This window comes from Manis javanica, chromosome 4, assembly GCF_040802235.1.
Source record: "Manis javanica isolate MJ-LG chromosome 4, MJ_LKY, whole genome shotgun sequence".
In the NCBI taxonomy this organism is placed as follows: Eukaryota; Metazoa; Chordata; class Mammalia; order Pholidota; family Manidae; genus Manis; species Manis javanica.
This window is the reverse complement of record NC_133159.1, coordinates 7,892,777-7,917,499: the sequence shown is the minus strand read 5'-3', so window position 1 is coordinate 7,917,499 and position 24,723 is coordinate 7,892,777. Positions and strand designations below refer to the sequence as shown.

The 24,723-nt window shown below is 42.2% G+C and overlaps 1 protein-coding gene across 3 annotated transcripts in view; it reads right to left on the bottom strand.

Annotated features, from left to right (window-relative positions):
- PEX14 (peroxisomal biogenesis factor 14) overlaps positions 1-24,723 on the bottom strand; it is a 166,584-nt gene that overhangs the window by 66,388 nt on the left and 75,473 nt on the right. For all 3 annotated transcript variants that reach the window (XM_036999993.2, XM_073233183.1, XM_073233184.1), the window contains exon 3: positions 10,073-10,157. In XM_036999993.2, coding sequence (XP_036855888.2) covers positions 10,073-10,157 — 85 coding nt within the window. The remainder of the gene's footprint in view (positions 1-10,072; positions 10,158-24,723) is intronic.

The following is a 24,723-nucleotide window of genomic DNA, read 5'->3' as shown; positions in this document are numbered from 1 at the left end:
GTCATTTCTGGAGATCTGGCCTTGCGTCGACTGCTCCAGCCCTTTCAACAAGTGAGCAAGCTCCTAAACTGCCTGTATTAAATCCCTCTTGGTTCAAATTTCTTAGTTTCCTGTGGCACGGATTTTTATGATACCAACAAGTTTATCTTTTTAACATAACATTACAGCAAACTGACTATAGCTCAGTAATAATATATCTTCTAAGATACCCTCTTAGATATATACTGTTAGATTACTGCCATCAACAATTAAGCCCCTATTTTAGTGCCAGGTACTCTGCTGAGCAATCTTCACATTATTTTCCTTTAATTCTTACAAGAAACTTTTGCAGTAAATACTGTCATTAACTCCATTTTACAGATAAAGATAAACTATGGCACAGTGAGGTCAAGGATTTTATCCAGGACCATAGAGCTAGAAAGTAGTAAAGCTGGGATTTGAACCCAGGCACTCTATGCAATATTACCTCCCAAGCTGAAGTATTCCAAACGTGACCTGTTTTTTTTATTAAGGTATTATTGATATACACTCTATGAAGATTTCACATGAAAAAACAATGTGGTTACTACATTCACCCCTATTATCATGTCCCTCACATACCCCATTGCAGTCACTGCCCATCGGTGTAGTAAGATGCCACAGAGTCACTATTTGCCTTCTCTGTGCTATGCTGTCTTCCCCATGATCCCCCCCTACCATGTGTGCCAATCATAATACCCTTCAATCCCCTTCTCCCCCTCCCCACCCACCCTCCCTCACCCCTCCCCTTTGGTAACCGCTAGTCCCTTCTTGGAGTCTGTGATTCTGCTATTTTGTTCCTTCAGTTTTGCTTCGTTGTTATACTCCACAAATGAGGGAAATCATTTGGTACTTGTCTTTCTCTGCCTGGCTTATTTCACTGAGCATAATACCCTCCAGCTCCATCCATGTTGTTGCAAATGGTAGGATTTGTTTGTTTCTTATGGCTGAATAATATTCCATTGTGTGTATGTACCACATCTTCTTTATCCATTCATCTACAGATGGACACTTAGGTTGCTTCCATATCTTGGCTATTATAAATAGTGCTGCGATAAACATTGGGCTGCATATGTCTTTTTGAATCTGAGAAATCACATTCTTTGGATAAATTCCTAGGAGTAGAATTCCCAGGTCAAATGGTATTTCTATTTTTAGTTTTTGAGGAACCTCCATATTGCGTTCCACAATGGTTGAACTAGCTTACATTCCCACCAGCAGTGCAGGAGGGTTCCCCTTTCTCTGCATCCTCGCCAGCATTTGTTGCTCGTAGCCTTTTCCATACTGGCCAACCTAACTGGTGTGAGGTGATATCTCATTGCGGTGTTTATTTGCATTTCCCTGATGATTAGTGATATGGAGCATCTTTTCACATGCCTGTTGGCCATCTGAATTTCTTCTTTGGAGAAGTGTCTGTTCAGATCCTCTGCCCATTTTTTAATTGGGTTATTATTTGATTTTTGGTTGTTGAGGCATGTGAGTTCTTTCTATATTTTGGATGTTAACCCCTTGTCAGATATGTCATTTACAAATATATTCTCCCATACTGCAGGGTGCCTTTTTGTTCTGTTGATGGTGTCCTTTGCCATACAGAAGCTTTTTAGTTTGATGTAGTCCCATGTGTTCATTTTTGCTTTTGTTTCCCTTGCCCAAGGAGATGCATTCAGGAAAGAGTTGCTCATGTTTATATTCAGGAGATTTTTGCCTATGTTGTCTTCTCTAAGAGTTTTATGGTTTCATGACTTACATTCAGGTCTTTGATTCATTCTGAGTTAACTTTTGTGTATGGGGATAGACAATAATCCAGTTTCATTCTCTTGCACGTAGCTGTCCAGTATTGTCAACACCCACTGTTGAAGAGGCTGTCATTTCCCCATTGTATGTCCATGGCTCCTTTGTCATATATTAATTGACCATATATGCTTGGGTTTATATCTGGGCTCTCTAGTCTGTTCCGTGGTCTATGGTTCTGTTCTTGTGCCAGTACCAAACAGTCTTGATTACTGTGGCTTTGTAGTACAGCTTGAAGTCAGAGAGCGTAATCCCCCCCTGCTTTATTCTTCCTTCACTGGATTGCTTTGGCTATTCAGGGTCTTTTGTAGTTCCATATGAATTTTAGAACTATTTGCTATAGTTCGTTGAAGAATGCTATTGGTATTTTGATAGGGATTGCATTGAATCTGTAGATTGCTTTAGGCAGGATGGCCATTTTGACAATATTAATTCTCCCTATCCATGAGCATGGGATGTGTTTCCATTTATTGGTATCTTCTTTAATTTCTCTCATGAGTGTCTTATAGTTTTCAGAGTATAGGTCTTTCACTTCCTTGGTTAGGTTTATTCCTAGGTATTTTATTCTTTTTGATGCAATTGTGAATGGAATTGTTTTCCTGATTTCTCTTTCTGCTAGCTCATTGTTAGTATATAGGAATGCAACAGATTTCTGTGTATTAATTTTGTATCCTGCAACTTTGCTGAATTCAGATATTAGATCTAGTAGTTTTGGAGTGGATTCCTTAGGGTTTTTTATGTACAAATATCATGTCATCTGCAAACACAGTTTGACTTCTTCTTTGCCAATCTGGATGCCTTTTATTTCTTTGTGTTGTCTGATTGCTGTGGCGAGGACCTCCACAACTATGCTGAATAAAAGTGGAGAGAGTGGGCATCCTTGTCTTGTTCCCCATCTTAAAGGAATGACTTTCAGCTTCTCGCTGTTAAGTATGATGTTGGCTGTGGGTTTGTCATATGTGGTCTTTATTATGTTGAGGTCAAATGTGACCTATTTTTTAGTCACTCTTAAGAGTGCTTCCAAAGCCGTGTGGTTTTACTACTAGAAACAAGTGAGAAATATGACACCTGCATTTTCCTATTCTTCAGGTGCAAAACCCCAGTGCACTCATACATGCCTGCGGAACACACAACATAATACAGCCACCTGCCAAAACAGTTTGGAAGTTTCTTAAAGAGTTAAACATACACCAACCATATGATCCAGACATTCCACCTGTGCAGGAGAAAAGGAGCTATATGTCCCTACAAAGATTTATATAGAAATATTCATAGCAGCTTTCTTTTTAATAGCTAAAAACTGGAAACACAAATGTTCCTCAGCAGGTGCATGGACAAACAAATCATGTTATATCCAAACAACAGGATACTACTTAGCAATAAAAAGGAATGAACAACTGATACAACACAGATGGATCTCAAAATACCTATGTGAGAAAAGCCAAACCCAAAAAAGGATACATACTGTACCATTTCATTTATGTGAAATTGTAGAAAATGCAAAGGAGATCGGTGCTTGCATGGGAACTACAAAGGGGGAAAGGAGTCACAAAGGGGCAGGAGGGAACATCTGGGGGTGACCACTGTGTTAAAAAGCTGACCACCTAATCAATGGCCTAGGACCCATAAAACGTCCAACAAAAGAAAACTATATACTTCATTTGAAAACAGATCATAAACTTCAAGTTTCTGAAGTTTGCTACTTAGTTGAATGTTTGGGTACAAGAATTAATTTATGAACCCATATTTCTTCAAAGATGGGCTAAAATAGGACTATTTTAGAAAGAAAGCATTTTTCGTGTAACTAATAACCAGAATGGCTCTTCAGAATCCAAATCTGTGCTGAGTGTTAATAATAACCTTCTGCTGTCTTTTTTCTCTCAATGTCTTCCTACCTATAGTAGGGTTTATATTAGAAAACAGTTTTATGTTTTTTACTGGAGGACATAATCTCAAAAAATTTTTAAGCAAGAAGATATGCCCCTGCCTGCTCACCATATGCAATGTGCTCTTATTACAGCACATGCCAAACTAATGTGCGTCCGATAGTGTCCACACGGGAACACTCACTGAGGCACTGTCTGAAGCAGCAAAAGATAGGAATCCATCTGAATGTCCACTGATTTGGGACTGGTTAAGAAAACACTTATGATACATGCATATAATGGAATACCACACAGTCACTGAAAAGAATGATATGGAATGACTGCCAACGTCAAGTGTAAAGGTAAAGTGTAAAATATGCTACCACTGTGTTTAAAAAGGTTTTGTGTTTCTATGGAGGGAGGAACAAATATTAACATACTTTTATATACATAGAGTATGTTAGGAATGATACATAAGAAACTGTTAAGAGCAGCACCCCCTGGGAAAGAGAATGGCAGAGAACAGGAATGGTAAGAAGACGACTTATTTTCCACTGCATAGCCTTCTTTACTGTTTGAATTTTTAAAGGCATGTACACACCTTACCTTTTCAAGAAGTTTTAAAAAAACCAAACCTTTAAAAATGATATTACCATACATGGAAATGTTACTTTGCTTTTCTTTGTAGCACTGGTGCAGGCACACAAGTTTCAGAAAAGAAGAATCATTCTCAGGTGAAAAAATCATTTTGGGGGAAAAGTGCAAAGCAACTGGGTAAATCCAAAGAGCTTCGCTCTTCCCTGCAAGCTCCTCTGTGCCATTGTCTCCCAGCACAGGGTGAGGTGCAGGGACCTACTTGACTCAGCCTTCTTGGGGGTACAAGCTCTTGCTCTGAAAGGGAAGTCATGGCTTCCCTATTTCCCCAGGATTCAGCTGGTCTAGCTGCTGTAGCTCTCATACTGGATGCTGAGAAAAATCTATGGAGTTCCAGACAAGTTTGGATAACAAGGAAAGTAGAAAATTGATGGGGAGAACACCAGTCAGTGTGATGAATAGGCTGGTCCAGAACAGCAGGTGACAGATATGCAGATGCAAGACTGGCAGGGAAGGAAGATGGTCCGTTCACAACAGATGGATGGCGATGCTCAATCATCCCTGGAACAAGCACGGCTGCCACGCACGGCCCCGTCTGCTCCTCACTCGCCTGCAGGGCATGGCCTCCTGCCCCCAGAGGCTCTCTGCACTGGCCCCACACCAAGGCAGGGCCAAGGGGAGTAACAGCAAACAGTGTTTGAGGAAGAAGCCCCTCAAAGCAAGCTGGACTGTCAGGGACTAGTTACTAGTGGACTTCTTCCTCCAGCTTCCAAAAACATACCCATTTTGTCTCTCTTGACAGCTCTCCCTCCTGAGTAAGGCTTGTCCTGCTAGGGTGACCTGTTTGCCCAGGCCCGAAGGGTTAAAACTGGAGCAGTCCTGAGTAACCCGAAACCCAGAGGCGCCCTACTCACCAGCCTGTCCCTCTCCTTTTTATCTCCCTCTTCATCGCCAGTGAGAGAGAACCTAGACCAGCCTGCTCGGTTCTAGCTCCAGACTGTGTAGAACTCACGTGGGGCGTTCCCAGTCTCCTCCAGTCGTCTAAGACTGACACAGAGGCAAGACACAGTAAGAAAAACCATCCACTCTTGTCTTTTCTCAGAGTGGGAATGTCTTTTTCAAAGGTCCATGTTATATAGACCTCCGTGACTCCGACCGATGCAGGAATGAGTCTGGACCTTGATGTCCCAATCCACGCATCGTTAACAAAAAATCAGAAAGGCCACAGTGCCCCTCACAGAGCCAAGAAATATTATTCCTTCCAGTTCAGCCACAGGAGTTTCTGAGGATGAGGAAATGGGCCACAATCAAGCGTGGGGCAGTAGCTGGCAAGATCTTCATCTCCTTTCCCACCCCCTCCAAACTATCTGCTGGACCCAAGCTCTGGAAAAAACAGTGTTATAAAAATACTTCCGGCCTCACTAAGACACAGTAAAGAATTAATTATAAAGTAAAGATGAAGGAGAAAATTAATTCTAGAAACACATGAGGTTACAATTTTTTTTTCCTGGAGATGGGGGAGGAAACACAGTTATTTTCGTTTTCATCCTGGGGGCACAAGCTGGGAGCTGTCCGTCGATAACCTGGCCGTCAGAACAAGGTTTGTAATTAAAAGGTCAGTGACCTAGAAAGCCAGGGCCCCACTCCCAGAGCTTCTCAGTAATGACGGAGCTATTAAATTAAGACTGTTATGAAATCAATGCTAAAAAAGCTTTCATGGTAACGAGATTCCATTCAAGGACATGCAAACTACCTCATGAAATGGACGTAAATGATAAAAAAGAAAAGTAATAAAAGTGAGTTAAATTGAAATCTGTGAAAGAATTTACTCCCCCTTAAAATACTCCAGTGAGAGAAGCCCTTCACCTTTACCCCATTACCAAGGTTGAGACCATCAGGTTTCTTCCTCAAGTTCATTTCCAGCAAGGAGGGCAGTCTTCCTACTGGGAGTTCCGCTTCCAGGAACAGAAGAAAGATAAGATCTGCTTTCACCTTTTAGAATGAGAAAGTATGGTGGTGTTTTACTTGTTTAGTTTTCCTTTCCTCCTGGACTGTTTACTAGACAAGGGAGAATACAGTCCTTTATTCCTGTGCTTGAAAAGAGAGCAATAAACAGAAGTGTCAGCCAATGCCACCCAGGCCCATAATGCAGGATGATACAGAAAAGCATTGAGGATTTTTTACTAGAAGCTTGCTTGCAGCAGACATATTGGAGTAAGCTAACAGACAACTCTGTCTTCCCCCACCTCATCTACACCTTCACCCCACGAACAGGCATCACTTTTACCCACTTTCGACTCAGCCTGCCAAACACGTTTGGAAGCAGACTGCCTCTTACATTTTGTGGTTGGGTCGGGTGTCAAATCAACAAGCCTACTGACAACAACATCCAAGGCTCTAACTTTCTGGACTGTTTCTACTGCTATTTTTGAGTCACTCTAACCTCCTGGACTGCTGCCTTAAAGTCAGAGCCCCAGAGAGGAGGCCTGCCGGCAAGAACTACTTCCATACACAGACCAGTTCTGTGAGGGCTTTAACCCTACACAGGCCTGTCACCTTCATGTGTGCCAACTGCGCAGTGGAGTATCACCTGCAGAATCAAGTGGTTAGAAAGAAAACAAAGACATATATTCTAATACTCTGAAGGTGAACAGCTGCTTCTCTCTTTCATCCAACAAATTCCCGATAAAAGAAAGAAATGTTGTAAATTACACAAAATGGCAGTACAAACTTCAGAGAAATGATAAATGATTCTAATAACTTCATGTTTCTCATTAATGACTCTATAGTCAGACTTTAAGTCATCCTAAAGATCTCCAAAAAACAGACAAAAATTACAAACACAAAAGACCTTTGCAAACCAATGCTCTTCCATCCCTACCCCATTCACTCCCCACTAGGCCTCCCTCAGCCTCCCCAGTCCCCCCAAATCAGAGAACACAGCATTTAACCTGTCATAAGAGAGGCAGGATGCAGCTCCTGCTCGCAGCTGTGGTTTCACAATAAAACAAACTCAGCTGATGTGCCTAAGTAACCCTCATTTTCCACTGAACTGACGTGCACTACAGGGACCTCAATTTCTATATTAAATATTAAATAATATTAAAAGAAAAACAAAATTGGATTTGCCTTTTCAGGAAAGAGATGTTTATTAAAAAAAAAGAAAGTCAAGATTATAATTCAAGGCAGAGCTGCACTGCAATTCCCTGAAGTGACATTTGCTAGGAAAAGCCGAGGCTACAGGAGCTGTGAGCTTGCCCAAAGCCAGCACTCCAGACCCACCACTGGGACGGGTCCTGCAGGGAGACGCCGGGAGGATGCCAGAACCTCGGCCCCTCCCCTCAAGATGCCCGCCGCACCCCAAAGACCAGCAAGCCCGCACTCCTTCCTTCCCAGCTACACGGTTAGGGACGGGGTGGATTGCGCAGGTGCGTGCTCCTCTGTAAAAGCCCCTCCCGCCTCATCCTGTCCAGCTTTGCTAATTGAATATGCCTGGACACAAGGAACAGCCAGAAATCTAAAAAGTGACATTTAAATCCACGAAGGGGCTTTCTCCCCAGACGCCAATCAGACCTTGGAATTCTCTGCCCAGAAAGGTCCTGCCAGAACTTACCCTGTTGGGATTCAACTCGGAAATAGATAATTACTGACTGAAGGAGCATTTCAGAGGATAATGGAGATGGGTGATTATGGCCAGTGATTCTGGGTTTAAGTACACAGTAAATTCCTGGGGTTCTCTGCAGAGGAAGAATGATGCCACTCAAGGTTACTGCTAGCTAGAGCAGGAAGAGTCATGAAGGAACCCTGCCCACTACACAGCAACAGACACACACCACCTGAAGGCCTTCGCCCACATCGCCATCTCAGAGAGACCTGCTCTAATCGCCTTGCTGGCAGCGCGAGCCATTCCCACACCAACACTGGCATTCCTCAAAACTATGTGCAGCTTTATTTTTCTCCACGGCACTTGTCATTTGACATATTACGTATTTCATGTTTTCATTTGTAACTTGTCTGCCCTCCCCCGTTAGAATTCAAGCTCTGAGAGGACAGGGATTTTGTCTGTCCTATTCTCGGCTGAACTGCCAGTGCTTAGACCAGGGCATGGCACAGGGTAAATGCTCGTAGATGAATTCATAGATTTTTTTTCTTTGAGGAGCAACAAATAATAATTGCACAAAACAGTTTCCTCTCTACAGTAATCATTAGCCAACTAACTCAAAAGAAGTATTATTTGGTCCAGAGTTTCTCTCTTTTTCTCTCCCTCTCCCAGTCAGGGATTTATTAAAATTAAACAGATTAGATGGAGCTCCTGATACTAAAACTGCTCAGCAAAGCCTGCGGTGGGGAAGTGCCGAGCAAACACCAGAGACATTTGTCTCTAAATTGCTCTAAATACCTTCTGCAAATGAAATTCTAACCCAGCTGCGTTTGAGAGAAAATGAGGAATAACTGGTCATTGTCAGTGGAGGAGAAGATCAGGCAGTTATAATATTGCACAATATACTGGGGCGAAGGATCGCTCGGCAACCATAGATTTTGTCTCAGGTTACCCTGGGTAATCAGCACAGCTTTTAGGCTCAGCTTTCCCCCGCTCGAAGCTTTGATGAGAGAGCTGAGATCCCCAGGCTTTTATGATTAATTACTCCCCATAGGTACACATATTTCAAGGAAAAACTCTTTTATGGCATGATGGTTGCAGAGTGGAGAGGCTGGCCAATGTACTCCAAATTTTAATAATCTCCAACTGAGGGGGGGTGAGCATGATGCCACCAGCAAGCACACAGTGCCCCTCATCGACTCAGTCAGAGACCAGCCCTGGGGCTGCCTATGAATGAAAAGCTGCGCAAACCCTGCAAGTGCAGCCCTGGGACACGGTCTCCCAGCATCACTCTGGTGGGATGCCATGGAGCAGACCTGGGAAACACCACCAAACCACTCCATCTTCTACTCCAGCCACAAATGACTTAAAGCTGAACACCCAGAATTTTGAGGCTGACATTCCAGCTCCTAGAGGAAAAAAGTGTTTTGCTTTGGGGGAAAGAAAACTCACTTTCCTCCCTCAGAGTGTATAAGGACCCTTAAACAACTTCCTAGCCTCCTAGAAAATTAAATGTCCGAAGAAGGAAAAGTCAGGCTTCTTTTTGGTTTGTTTGTTTTGGGTTTTTGTTCTTTGGGATGTTTTTGTTTTTGTTTTTTGTATCTTACAAAAAAGAAAATTATCCTAAATTTTAACAGAGTCAGAATAGATTCTGCTTTGGACAATATTGAATTTGTCAAGATCCATTTAATTCCTGCCTACAGAAATACCATAAAACCAGTAATTTACCACTTCAATCCGTAAATCAGACTGACCCCAAGCTTGACCTTAACCTGACCTTGTTTAGTCATCTCATTTCCCTCGTCCTTCATTTCTTTCTTCCTCATTCTTTACTGAAGCAACTGACCTCCTAACCTGAAGCAGTCATTCTGCAGCCAGGGGCATATTCAGAAGAACCTACCAGAAAGCAGAAGTCCTCCACAATTTAACCCAATGGGCCTCTTCTGTGCCAAATGTTGCCTGTGCCCAGCTGTCCTGAGCTAAGTGGCTGTCCTTATATCTGGTGCTCAGTTATCTGAATCATATCGCCTCTCTGCTCCCCTGTAAGGAAAGAAGCCTGTGTTCCCACCGGGGGCTCCCCTCACCTGTACCATATACTACAGGGACAGCTACAGGAGAGCCTTTCATCACTACTGTGGCTTCCATCTGCCTGTCTCCAGTCCCTTTCTGCAGGCCACTCTGCATGGCCACGGGGAACCTGTACCTTTCTTCTTAAGGAATGCTCTCCTGGTTGCAAGTGGGCTCTGGCGGACCCGGGAATTCTGTAGAAACTTCACTGCTGTGGCAATCTGGTGGGGGAGATAAAACAGAGAAAAAAAGTAAACTTCAATAGTCTGAATTTCAAGATTAAAAATCCTACCAATTTAATCCCAGGCCCTCAGAAATAAACACACCAGTGTGGTCAGATTTATAACTAGTAATTTCTCACATTTAAAATTTACCTAAATAAAAGACCACGTCGGTTCCCTACTTTCAATGGCTTCCTGTATCTGAAACTATCCAATCTACTCTCTTCAGCCTAGCTGTTAAGACCTGCAATAATCTTTTCCTGTTCTCCCTGTTCAAGCCGATCCTTCATATTCCCAGGCAGGCAGCCCTCTCTTGGCCATGTTCATCTTGTCACTACACTTGAGGCCTTTTTCTGCAAGGCCTCTCTTTCCCGCCTCTACTTGTCAAACGTGACACACATGCATACACACACAGGCGTGCACACAAACACCCCAGCACAGCCCTTTTAGTCTCTTCTAACTCCTCAAAGCCTTCCCTAAATGAGCAAGCCATCTCTGATCTCCCTGTTCTCTTAAATTCTTCAGTGCTTGTAGTGTGTACCATACAACTGAACACATAATTAGACTGTCTTCTAATGTTCAGCCTGCCTCCCCAGCTACACTGCAAGCATCTGAAGAGACCGTGCTGCCTCTACAGAGCCTGGCAAAGTGCTGAGCATACACCGGCTAGAGGGATTATATAAGAGACGACACACGCAGCCACTCACACGGGTCCCTCTTACGCAATGGAGCTGAATTTGGAAAAGCCTTCAAAGGACAAAGTTTGGCGTTTCGTGGCTAAAAGCTGACAGATTGACAGATTACCTACCTACCTCTGGTAATGATTTTAATGAAATCTTCCTATTTACAAATAAGCCGAGTAGGTGATGGGAGGAAAACTGTTGAAGGTATTAACCTTCCCATCACTCAGCACGCGGCAAAGCCTGTTTGCATGCCGCTTGTCTGCTCTCCATCCCAGACACTAGTCCAGCAGGTGGGAAATGCCAACCTGCCCCAGACAGAGAAGGGACCATTTTAAAAGACTGCATTATTCATCGCATCAAAACTAGAATAATACTATAGTCTCATGTTACAGGTAAAGTCAACAGGCCCTGCAGCTCACTCGTAAGTTGTTGAAAGAACAAATTTCTAAAGGCCAAATATAAGGAAGTTCTTTAAGAGCCTCCAAGCTAAGGGTGGCAGTTATATAGAGATTCAGAAAGTGCTGTGACTGTAAATGGAATACAAGTAACAAATACTCTCTTCATATTTTATGTGATGAATCTTGAGACAAGACACACTTCTCTGGTAACAAAAGACAGAAGGATAAAATAGAAAGAAAATCCAAAAGCCAGGCAATTCCCTTATATATCTTTCCCCTCAGAATCCCTCCACTGGAGGCTCGCCTAAGACATTCTCCCCAAAGAATGAACTCAGGTATCCCAGACTTTCAGATCTGACACACTAGTGTTAGTTATAATCTGTCCAACACTGCAAATTTATTAGCAAACTTATTATTGCAAACACTGCAAACACCATGAACCACAGAGGTAACAGACCAGTTCTAGACTGGAGAAAAACCAACACTCGAGATTCTGGACTCCAAAACTACATACTCGCCCCGTCAGCCCCTCAGTCAGATCTCCTCAGGTTGCATCAAAATCCAGAAATATCTCACAAATATCCATAAAAACAGATGCATTTTGATGAAAAGATGGGAGAAGGGAAAGAAAAGAAAAGAAAAGAAAAGAAAAGAAAAGAAAAGAAAAGAAAAGAAAAGAAAAGAAAAGAAAAGAAAAGAAAAGAGAGAGAGAGAGAGAAAGAAAGAAAGACAGGAAAGAAGGAAGGAAGGAAGGAAGGAAGGAAAGAAGGAAAGAAGGAAAGAAGGAAAGAAAGAAGGAAAGAAAGAAGGAAAGAAAGAAGGAAAGAAAGAAAGAAAGAAAGAAAGAAAGAGAGAGAGAGAGAGAGAGAAAGAGAGAGAGAGAAAGAGAGAGAGAGACAAAGAGAGAGAGAGAGAGAAAGAGAGAGAGAGAACAGGGACTGGGGAGAAGGGGGAGAAGGAGGGAGAAGAGGAGAAAGTGGAGAAGCTGGAACAGAAGGGAAGAAAATAAAAAGGAAGGGGGAAGTGGGAAGGGGGAGCAGGAAGGAGAAGGGCCCAAGGAAGAGAGGCTCTGGCTGGGAAGGGGTGGGCAGCCGCACAGGGTCTGTGCCAATCTGCACGACTCAGATGGCTCGGGGACGACTGTCCTTCACCTGGAGAGAAAGTGCACCTTCAAAGCCCGAGACAAGGACAGCCCTGGTGGTGTGTGGTGCGCTGGGCTATGTGTACAGGTGTCACAGGGGATGCGGATAAGCAGGTCTTAAGCAGCAGGTGCTCACAGTGGATGCTCCTCTCATTTACCCATATACGCAGAAACCTTTCCTTCATCCTTCCAAAATTTTCCATGCCAGAGAAAGAAAACAGAATCCCACCACTAAAATGCACAGGTTTCACCTTGCTTTTTTAATATAGTCCTTGGTATATGCATTTCTGGTCAGAGAGCAAAGTTCTGATGGGTTTAATGGTGCACTCAATGCAGTGCTTGGCGCATTCCATCAATTTTTTTTAAAAATTGCATCTCTTATTTCTTTAAATACATTAATCAGCCTAGTGTAGGCAAAACGGATCCATCGGACAATGCAATAAACATGAATTATCATCTATGCAACACGCATAATGGCTTAAAAATACATAATAGCAGGTGTAGTTTAAATGATTAGTTATTACACCTGTGGTGGGTCTGATTCAATTGGGAAAAATCATCTTTAATAGGTTAAAAGGTTTAGATCACCATGCTTTCCTTAAAGTGGCTGTAGAGAGGGAATGATGGAGTGCTCTGTCATTAGTAATTCATTTAAGAAAAACGTGGGGGATACAGCAAAGAACAGCATAAACGAGTGAATCCAATTTAAACATCAGGTAAAGTAGAAAACACCTTTTAAAAAAGCAAGATAAATGAATTTGGAAGGGAGACGAAATTGACGTATTTATTTTAACGGGAATTTGACAAAGTCTCGGCACACTTCAAACTTGCAAAAATATGAACAATTTCTTTCAAAGTTTCCATTCACTAATTTCGAGCCATATAAAATAATACTGCCAAACACCTATATAAAGTGTATTTGGAGCTTGTTTATGTTCCTCTTGATCTTTGTCTGAAAATGCAGGCGACAGGCAAATCACATATTTAACAGCATCGATATCACTGCACCAGATGCAAAAATATAAAGCATCAGAACTAACAGCCTCAACATAATGTGCTGAATAAGATACCCAGATAAGCAGGTACATGTAAGTGTGAACACGTGAGAACCTCTCTCCTCTCACGAATCATTTCTTCAGCTGCTCTTTACTCTTCTCCCTCTGCCCAAGAAACTAAGCACTACAATGTGGGTGCGGAGGGGGAGTGCTGTCCAATCCATGATTTTAAAAGCCCTCAGATTCATACACAGATGACAGAAGATTTCCCAAAAACCTTTACCCATAATGTAATGATTTTAACGTACTAAATAACTGACAGTGCACTGGGTTTGCATCTTTCATTCACCTATTGGTGGACACTTTTCATTAACTTCATGAAGCAATTCAACTGACTTCTTCCTCTGAGGAGATCCAACACACACAACACGCTTTTGTTGGGTGAAATGATGGGGTGCCTGCAGCCTGCCCTGTATTATCATTTGATTTTCTAATTAGGAGATGAATGTGACTATTCATAGGTTATATCTGTGCCCAACTAAATTATATAAATTCAGGCCAAATCTTCCGCCTCAATGTCAGAGATGTAAAACGGAGACAGGAACTTTATTGCACATGTTGTGGGAGTGCAGCAAGCCAGGGAAAATTCTGGTGCAAAGCACCTGATGCCATTGTTGAAGCCACTTGCTGCTGAGTCCATGATAAATATGGAATTTGCGTTCCTTTTCCCTCCTCTTGTACTCAGAGTTCTTAATGAGTGCACCGCAAATTACCAGTAGCTGGCTTCATAAAAATGAAGACAACTCACTCAGAAAAAAACAGAAGCAGAGTTTCTCAGCACGCCATTCCTGTGGCCCAATGTTCCGCCTCCTTCCCCCAAAGAGTAAAATAAAACACCCTTCCCACCATCAACTCCACAGTTTTAGGAAAATTTGGTAATTTTCACTGTTTATCCCTTACAACTGAGGTGCAAAGAAAAGGGAGTAAAATTTCGCCTTTGCAACAGTTACACTAGAGTGACTGACAGCAACCTGGGAAAGAAAGGGGACTTCAGGTTGAAAAACACCTTTGGATCCTGGATGATTGGCCAATTGAAAGAGATTTGTGTTTGAGAGACCACGATTTGTAACTGTATAAATCACTGGAATACAGTATACTCTGGGGCGATCTACGATGAACTATGTGCTGTTAAATGCGTTGTGTAGGATAAGTAATCCCTGGTGAGAAGAATTGAGGTTCCTGACAATCTTCACTGAAGAGATGCTTCCTATGTGTTTTCCACTGTCCTACCAAAGACCTGTACACTGTAATCTTCAGAATGCACACTTTATTTTCGGCACAAGGGGGAAGGGGGAACAGAGCTTGCTAATAACGAACCTGGGGGTCTGAGGAAGCCTTAGCACTTTGCACCTGACATGTGAACGTGATGCATTGTCTCCAGTGACACTTATTTGGAATGCCACCAATTCCAGCAGTCCTGTGTGCTACGCGCACATCTATCTCCTAAAACGTGAGTGTTCATTAGCCATTTTAAAATATTACAAATATTCAGAAATTAATGACACTAACAACCAAAGCCAAGTCCTTTTTAACCCAGAGAGATCACAACTAGAGGGCAAAAGAAAATGACCGATACGCGGGCCCGAAACCCCATTCCAATGCTGCACGGCTACATGCACGCTGCTCAGAAGATTAAATTGCCTGTGAAAGGTTCCTATGCTCGTACTCTAAAGTAGATAGATACCCAGAATCCTGTTAACAAGCGGTCGACCAAAGCCAACTCGAGTTTTAACAAGGACTGACTTTAAAAGCCAGGCGTTGCTGAGAAGGAGAGAACCCTTTTCAAACAGAAATGCTGCATTTTAGTAAGAAATCAGTACTCTGTCAGGAGTTCTTTGACAAATATGGTCATCGGTGGCACAAGGAAATAGTTGCAAAGCAGCTGTTAATCAGGGAAACACATTGTAGAACGCTGATGCCAGCACTCGTGAAAAAATGCAACGGGCTAATTATGAAGCTATATATCTCGCTAAAGAGGCCGTGTTCTTGAGATTCCAGGCAAAGCACTCTCGAAGCCAGGGTCCTAGGACAACATAATTCTGGTTTTCTGCATCCAGAATCCTCTCTGATCTGTAGTTCACAAGCCCAGGCTCTCGTTCTTTCTCAATTCTGCGAGCTCTCTTTCTAGCCAGGGAACAGGCCCGGGGGGTTGCGGGGTAAACCACCCTGGAAGCTGGGGCATCCACAAGCCACATTCCACGATGCTGCCAAACACATCCAAAAGGTGTCAGATCCTAAACCAGAGTAAAAGAGAATCCCTGAGCATGCAAAAGAAAGGAAATGTCAGGATCATCATTCTAAGTGTGGCAGGAGAGCAGACATGTGAGCTTCCATCGACAAGCGCTGCCCCTCGCCGCCGAAATGAAAAGAAAGAATAAAAAGCCGCAGCAACAGACAACAAATAGAGACTACTGTGTTTGAAATCTCAAAGGGAGAAAGAAAGGGAGACTGTCAGAGGGCGGCTCCCAGAGTGTGAAATGCAACTCGGGGGAGCCGAGGGTCTGGCAGGCAGGTAACAGGGGAAAGTTAATACGCAGCGGAAGGCTCGGTCAGCCAAAATTCAATACGATCCTGCGCAAGGACAAGGCGAAATAAGGTTCCCCGAAACCAGTCTGGGGGGGTGGGGGAGAGTGGGGGGGAAGGGGCGCCACGGATCGCCCGGAGCAAAAACACTGGAATGGCAAGAGGGGAATAACCTTGAGGTGGACACCGGCTCAGGCAGCCCAAGCGCGGAGCCCAAGTGCCCCCTAGCCGGAGCCGGCGGCCGCGCAGGCCACAGGCGGCCGCTTCGCAGACGCACAGCCCCAGTGAAGTGTTTTCACTCAGGGAAAATGAAATGTTTTGCAAGATGAAACCGAATGAAAATTGAGGTTTTAGGTAATTACTAGTTGGCATTTACATATCACGGGCTGGTTCAACACCTATTCATTTTCCTTTTATTTTCAATTTTTTAAAATTGCTCATTAAAAATGAACAGATGACAGTGACAGGAATTTTTTTTTTTTTACTTTCTCCTCCAAGGGGTACAAAATCAGGAGGTACTTTTAGCCCGTTTATCTACAATGAACACGCAGACACAGAGATATGTTTTGTTTACATCAAGGGGGAAAAGGAGAGGGGTAGTCAACAAAAGCCAGGAAGTTCAAAAATAAAGACAGTGAGCTGTACTTGAGCCAGCCTCCTGCACCTGGGTGAGAAGTGTGGAAGCAAGTGCCCCGGCACTCAAGGAGTTAAAGGAAAGAGCCTCTCTTTTAAGTTGGAATTTCCTGGTTTTTGTCATTGTGTCCTTGCCATTGTTGATTTGGGTTACAACCCTATACTAATTAAGTTTGTGGGCCCTAATTTCCTTTGTTTTACTTTCCTCTGTCCTTTTGTTTTTCACATTAAAGAATAAAATATCTCTGGTATAAGTGGCACAAGAACTGACATGATAGAACATAATATTTTTAAGGTCTATTGTGTAAATCTGTATTTAGGGAATTCCAAAGCATGCATTTTTGACCCCAGTCTCTCTTAAAACACACTGATATATGTAGCAAAAGCCTTTAAGAAAAGTGGCAACGTCATATGCACAAAAACTACCTTTCAAAGTGAAATATCCCTGCATTTAAATTTTTCTTCTAGACCCTAGTTAAAAATATTGTATGAACTGCTTGTCAGACTGTCATTGTTTTGTTATTTTATTAAACCAGCTCTTCCAAAAATGTATGTGGAAATAAAAAACACCTTAGGCCAACAAGCACTATTTACTATCAAGTGACAGTGATATTAAGGACGTAAGGGTGACTCTGGAGAGTGCTCTGGGTGCCAGCCTCCGGCCAGAAGGGAGCTGGTACAGTTGAGTAGCAAGGCTGGAAAGCCGAGCTCCTGATGCGGATGGAGGTCCGTAGAAACCGCGCCTCCCACGGAGCTGTAGCGCGCACGCTTGCTGCAGAGGAAATGAAAACCCTTGCTTCAGAGTTTGAGCAGATCAAAGTTCCTTTTTGGGAAAGGTTGAGCAGGAAAAGGATTTTCTCCTTCAGGGAGAAAGAAAAGCAAATTTAAATGCCTCGTCCCCCTGCCCCCCCCCCTGAATTTAGATAGCAGCCCCTCTAATTTTTGATGCAACCAACAAAGCAGTTACCCAAAGAGGTAAGAAAAAAAGGATGACATTTGCCTTTTCCTTGGCTTTGAAATACAACTGGCAGCAAATTGTTTGAAGTTCTGTTTAGAGAAGAAACTGTAATAGCCTCCATACTGAAAAGAGGAGGAAAATGCCATTATACACGGATCACGGTAGCAGTGACCTCAGCAGAGAAGGCAAACAAGCTGGCTGCAAGTCAGAGGTTCAGCTGGTGTGCCAGGAACAGAAATAAAAGCTTTATGTGCCAGAGACGTGTGGCAAGAGGTGGGTGCTTGGTCCCAGGAGAGTCCAAGAAAAGGCAAGGAGTTTAATTTCTTAACGCCATCTCTTTCGACAGTTCTTTGACTGCTCCTTCTTCCAGCATTCCTTGGTTTTGTATTTTCTATATTCCTTTCATTTTTCCACACTGTTAGAGAGGAAGCAGAAAGCACCCAGGCTTCGTGCTGTAAAATTAATGAAGGTGTCAAGCTGCTGAGTTGAATCACTCCAAAGGAATGTAATGACTCAGTGTCCAAGATGCTCCCTAGGAGAACTGTGAGCTCACTCGGTGACGGTGGCTGGTGACTCCAACACTAAAAATATGTAGCAGACAGTCCCCAGGACCACTGCTTCTACTTTCTAGTCCCTTTCTCTCCACCACCAGTTGAATTTTATGCTTTCTGAAGGTTACTCCTCCTAAACTACTTCGGATGCTCAGCAGATGAAACGCTGCTTTAGTTGCCACTTCTTTTGAAGTTAGGGCCAGATGGAGATTGGTAAAACTCTCTCTAGTCATGCGCTATTGAGATGCCTGGTGTTTAGGAAGTGAATGAAGAAAGGTTATGTCATGGATAGTGACACCTTCAAGCATGAAGTCATCACTATGGGTCGGACCCTGAATGATGACCACCAGGCGGCGCAGGGCAAGATCCTTTCACGATGGCTTAGCAACTTCTGCTCAGAGGGCCAGGAGATGGGCTCCTGAATCCCAAGGAAGATAAGCTCTGGACCAAGAAATTCTACTATCATCCCACATACAGTGCCACACTAAAACCTTCAAGGGCTCACTAAATGGCACTCCTACCAAATATTCTTCACAAAAACTGGAGAAAGTAAATGTTAAAAAAAAATTGAAAAAGAAAAAAATTTTTAAGTAGTCATGGCCCAGAAATAGTCCAAGTCCAAAAGACAGCAAGGAAATAATTTAAAATGACAAAAGTGTCATCATTTACAAGATAGCCAAGATATGGAAACAACTTAAGTGTCCATCAATGGGTGAGTGGATTAAGACACTGGGGCATATGTACACAGGAGTATTATTCAGCCATTAAAAAGAATGAAATCTAGCCATTGGAAACATGACAGACCTTAAGAGCATTATGCTAAGTGAAACAGAGAAAGACAAGTACTCTTATATGTGGAATTAAAAAAAAAAAGCTCATAGATAGAGAATATTTATTATATATAGTAGGCCTTCTTCAAAAGTTATTTATTTCACACACACGTCATTCCAGAAATGAGAGAAATGGAAAAAGGGGGTATAAATTTATTAAAAGAGAAAAAGAATCTGTGTTATAAATGCATAACAGAACTTCACTGAAGGGAGTGGGGGAATTTACCTAAGTCACTTAGGGAATGAGCGAGACTATGAGTCTAGAGACTAAAGGAGCGACGCGCGAACACCGTGCTGCAATAATAATGCTGCGCCCAGGCGAGGCCAGGTTAATTGTGATGCTGCTGTGCATGTACACTGGGACTGAGCAAGTAAGCAAATGGATGATGGCTGTGGCAAAAAAAAAAAAAAGAAGAGATAAAATGTTTTATTTCTATTTTAAAAAATGGCAACAAGTATACCTTGAGCCCTTCCTTTGTGCTGCGCCAAAGACAAAAGAGGAAACAAAGTCTACCTCTCCTTATGTCACATCCTGCAGTGTTCTTTGCTTTTGGGCTTACTCTTCCCTCTCTGCACGTAGGAATTGCTACTTTATCTACTGAATTAACTGTACTTCTCAAAGAAAGAAGAGAAAGAGAAAAAGAAAACAAGCATTTGCAGCCAAGTCCACCAAGATTCCTTTCTAGTTAACCTGCAATTGCCTCAGCCTCTAGTCTAGATATTGCTGAGCTGTAGTGTGATTTAAAATATTTTGCATACAAAAATAAATAAACAAATAAATAAAAATAAAATGACACATGTGGATGGCCTTTAGATCCACGGGAAAGCAGAAGAAAGGGAACCGTAATATCAGTTACTAACAGAAGCCCACCGAGTCCTAGTTCTTGCTATTTATTATTTTAGATTCATCTATGGTCTAAAAGAAAAAATAAAAGTATGAGTTCCAAAAGTATGATTCATAACAGAGTAAGCTGGCAGACTCAAATATCCTCAAATTTACAGTAAGATGACAGGGATTAGAAACTGTTTCTATTCAAATGGTCAAATGAAATCAGCTCCTCTCAGAGAAAAGCCACCCTCCTCACCAAGTCCAAAGTGTGGGCAGCAATAGTTATCTACCAAGACCAGAACATTGGTGAAACCAACTCTGGCAATAAATGGGATGGCAGGTGTCAGAAGCACCCCACATCCATATGAAGTAAGGTGGTGGCCAGGTTCTATTTTCTCAGAAAGGGGCATGGAACATAGGGGGCATGGAAACAAGGGCTGTGGACCTGATTCTTACACCCATTGTCAGATTTGTACCCACAGTAGAAGGTGTGAATTCAGACTCAATCAAGAGATAACACTCCAGCTGCCTTCTCTGATAAACCCAAACTTAGACATTTTTAGTTTGGCAAGGAAATCCATAGCACACCAGAAGAATCAAATGGTAATCAACATGGCTTTGAACCATCCAGTAACCTTTCAGTAAACATCACTAGCATTCCTAATATTAACAACCACAGCTACCAATAAACAAATACACTTAAAAAAAATTAATGATTCAACAAAGGCCTACTAGACACCAGAGCCATCTTGGCCATGAGGCTCTCCTTACAGGTCTCCTGCCTCTAATAGGAAGATACAAAATTGGGTCTTTGCGCCCTGCATTTGATGGTCTTACCAGTTTTGGTCACCTAACATAAGCATGCGATTTACTTACTATAATGCAAAATTTAAACAATGCTCACCATTAAGCAAATCAGTTCTACTGAGTACCCTCCACCTCCTCCCCTAAGTCAACGATGACTCATTCCTAATTCCTTCCAGCTCTGTCTTGGAAAAGAAGTTCACTTTTTGTTACCTGAAGGATTATGAACTACCATCTTGCTTTGCAACCTTCATGATTCTCCACAGCCCACTCACAGGGTGAAATACTTTGAAATCACAAAAATCCCCACATTTCCTCAAGCTGGCAAAAGCTTCCTGAGACATCATCACTCATCATTTTCTGCTCATTGCCCTTTCTCTCTCTTCTTGCCTGTTTAAACACATGGACACACAGTTATTAACTTTTACAGGAAAACCAAATAAAATAATGTTGAAGCAAAAATGCGGTGATGTCAGGCTGAAGCTAGCACCATTTATCTGTGGGAATCTGATTAGCGCTCGAGTGGCAGAGCTACCTGGAAAAGTGCTCACAATCAAATAAAAAAATGATACCAAAACATTAACCTGATGGCTAAAAACTCCACATTTAAACAGTTAAAGTAATAAAGGAGCTTTTATTGAGTATTTTTTATATTTCATTATGCCCCAAATTGACGAGGACTCCCGGATACATTTTCTAGACTTTTGGTTCCTCAAATCAAATGCTCTCTTGGACTTTTTTTTTTTTTCTAACTAAAAGGAAACAGCATTTCTTGTAAATTTGAATGAAGGGATTAAAGCTTCTCCTATAATATCGATATCAGCCTTGAGTGCAAACACAGCCAAACACTGCAACAAAGAGAAGCCTTTTTTGGTTTATGTGCTTTAATTCTGAACCTGTCCACAGCCAGCAGAGAATTTTTCTCCATGATTTTACCTTACACAGACCCTCTATTCCTCATTCACACATGTTTTGCTCAAAACAGGTAGGGAACAGAACCTAGCAGGTGGCAGGGCAGAAGGCGGAGCTGAGTCTCAAGAAATCTGCACACCGAGTCCAACCTTGACACAACACGTCCTGAAACTCAGCCTCTCACATCCCCACTCTGTACCTCAGGTCCCTTCATCTATGCAAAATAAGGGCTTAAGCAGGTGATCCTCTGCACCCTCCAGCCACGCCACTTTATCATTTTAAGTTGACTCTGTGAGGCAGCCTGTGACACAGTGGCTTGGGTCAAGGGGCGTGGGCAGGTCGAAGACAAGACCCCACCTTTCTGGAGGTCAGTTCTCCAATCTCACTCAACTCAAAAAAAGAAAACCAACACAGAGGAGGCAGGAGAGAGGGAAGGGGAGAAGAAATCACTGCTGCCAGACAAGAAATGGCAGACTCCATGTATTTTACATATAGTAAGTAGTGTGAGTAAAGCTTTGCTATTTATTTTATATACAAGCTTAGTTATCTGGTGTCCAAATCACAGAAGATTAAAAACTGCAAATGAGAAAGAAGAAACAAGCCAGCTAGTCGAGAGAAACTTACAGAACAAAGACCAGACAGTGAAAAAAGCCTGGCAACGAACGTCAAGAGAGAAACGTCTATGAAAAGCAAACAAAAAACTCAAAAAGTTTATTAGTTTGGGGTCATTTGGCATAGGTAGAGTCATTTAGAAAAGGGGCAGATATACAACATATCTGTATTTCAACAGTTTTTGAAAACAGAGCTATACTTACAACACAATATAAACATTTACATCTGAAATGACCACACTGAGTCATCAGGACTAAATTATATTCCAGATACTCTGACTAATAAAGTAAGAAAGCATACAACCCATTTTATGTAATTCCCAGCCAAAAGTTTTAAAGTGTTTTGTTTTGTTTTCACGTGGATCTCGATGGCCACCTAAGTGTGGCTATCCAAAATAACTTATTCCATGAGGGTGCCAGAGATGGTGGTTTGCCTGAACTGAACAAGAATAGTTTTTATTCAAGTTAGATTGAGAGCAGGAAGCCAAAGATTAAATACGGAGTAGTTACTAAGCATTCACTGGGTCCACACAGCACACCAGGCACTTAAAAGACCAAGCAGGACAAGGAAAGATGCCACTTCTGCTGTTACAGTCCAAGACAAGGAAAGAGGTCAAAGGAGACCTTAATGAACAAAGAACTCACGCCCTCAAGAGATTGTCAATGGGTTTTCCAGAGCCCTTCTTTAAAACTGAGTTGAAATCTACTTCCCTGAACCTTCCATTGGCCCTAGTTCTCTGTAGGAGAATACTACTAACTGAGCCACTTTCTGAAACAATGCAGGGTGAGGTATTAGGATAGGCCTCTGTCACTTGGCTATCTTTTCTGTAAAAGCATGTCCCTTACTCTGCTTATTAACTAAATGTGAACACCAGTTTCACTGTACTACAGTTTCATGAATTCTGCTCTTAAGCTTGGTAAGAGCAACCTTGCCCTTTCTGGGAGAGCCAAGGCCACACCTGTAATGTCAGGATGCATTAGCAATAATAAAGGCCACAGTAATGCAAGAGACGACTTCACACACACGTCATTCCAGAATGGCTAAATTCAATCAAATATGGCAGTGCTTCCTACAATGCTGTGAGCCCCGGGGCCAGCATGTGTGACGTGGGCCCACTTACTGGAAGCTGCTGGAAACAGAAAGTGAGCGCTCTGCTTGGAGGCTGTAATGGACGGGGTTTTTACCAGCCCGTAAGTGGTTTGGCATTCTTCTTTCCCAGGAATTACCTAGAAATTCATTTAACATCTAAAGACTACAAATGAAACTTCAGAAGGCTAAAAGTACATCAAGAGAAGGGGAAAAGGGATACTATTCTCTCATCCACATCTTTAAGATACATGATTCTTAGGCGGAGAAAAGTAAACTCCCAGAAGGTGGTAATCAAGATCAAAGCCGAAGATGACCTGGTCTTAATTCTAACTCAGTCACCAACTTCTTCGGTGACTTTCAGAGAGTTACTTATCTTTCCTGTTTCTGCTTCCTCATCTGTAAAATGGAACTAATACTGCTTAGAGACTCACCAAAGTGTTACAAGGAATAATTATTTAGCATTTATATACTACTTTTGATCTTCAAAGTAGGATTATTAGACTATAAAGTCGAGTAGATGTGGTTTGAAAAAACTTTTAAAAACCTAAAATAAAGCATGCAAGCAAATTCAGAGAAGCAAACAGGCTGACATCACCTCCCAACAGCCAGACTCCTCTACTCCATGGGTACCCACTTTCTGCACTAATCTGTATTAGCATGTGGAGACAAAGGTAGAACATTTCATTAGGAAAAATGGGAAGAGGTGGAAAGGAGAGAGAAAGGAAAAAGAGAAGGCTCCAGGAAAGGCACTGAAGAAATGGAAAAGGGAAGAGGAAAATCAGGGGTGAGAAGGGGACAGAAAACAGTAAGAAATAAAGAGAAGTCCTATCTCTCAGATGAAGAGCAAAGAGAGGAAGAAAAAGAAAAATGGAAAAGAAACCTTCATTAAGAGAATAAAAAGCACGTCCTGTTTTCAAAGAAAAATGAAGGTTAAAAGTAAAAGTTAAAAATTAAAAAAACAACAACAGGAGGACAAAGAGCAGAGAACAGAAAAAGAGAACATAAAGCTTTCAAGAGTATGTCTGGAAACCAGAAAGCTGGAAAAGAAATCATTAGCAAGTCCATGGTGCATCTACAGCGATACTTCGTGGGTCAATTCATTTAACGCTGCCCTGTACATTTACAGAAAAGTACCTCTGATATAATAAAGGCTCATAAACACGCAGAAATTGGGTTAGACCCGTTTCGAATTCCTGCCAAACAATGGTTCAGAAAAATGAAGCTCTATTTTAATTAGCTGGATTCACGAGTGATTTGATAACAGCAGATGCAGTCTGGATGCTTTCAGCTTGATGGGCTCCACATACATGAACTTAGAGTGGTTTTGATGCAATTAGGTATTTCTGCTCAACATGCCAGGCCCAAGGACCTAAGCCCATGTGTAGTCCCAATAAGGTGCTATATTTATCTACATGTTAGTATTTTGAATCATCAAGATGAGAAAAGTGACCATATAAATAAGGAGAAAAGTAGTTCTTAAAAGTCACTGGTAGGTAGAAGAGATACTCTCACAGTGAATTTTTCTTCCCACTGGGGAAAGAAAAGTTG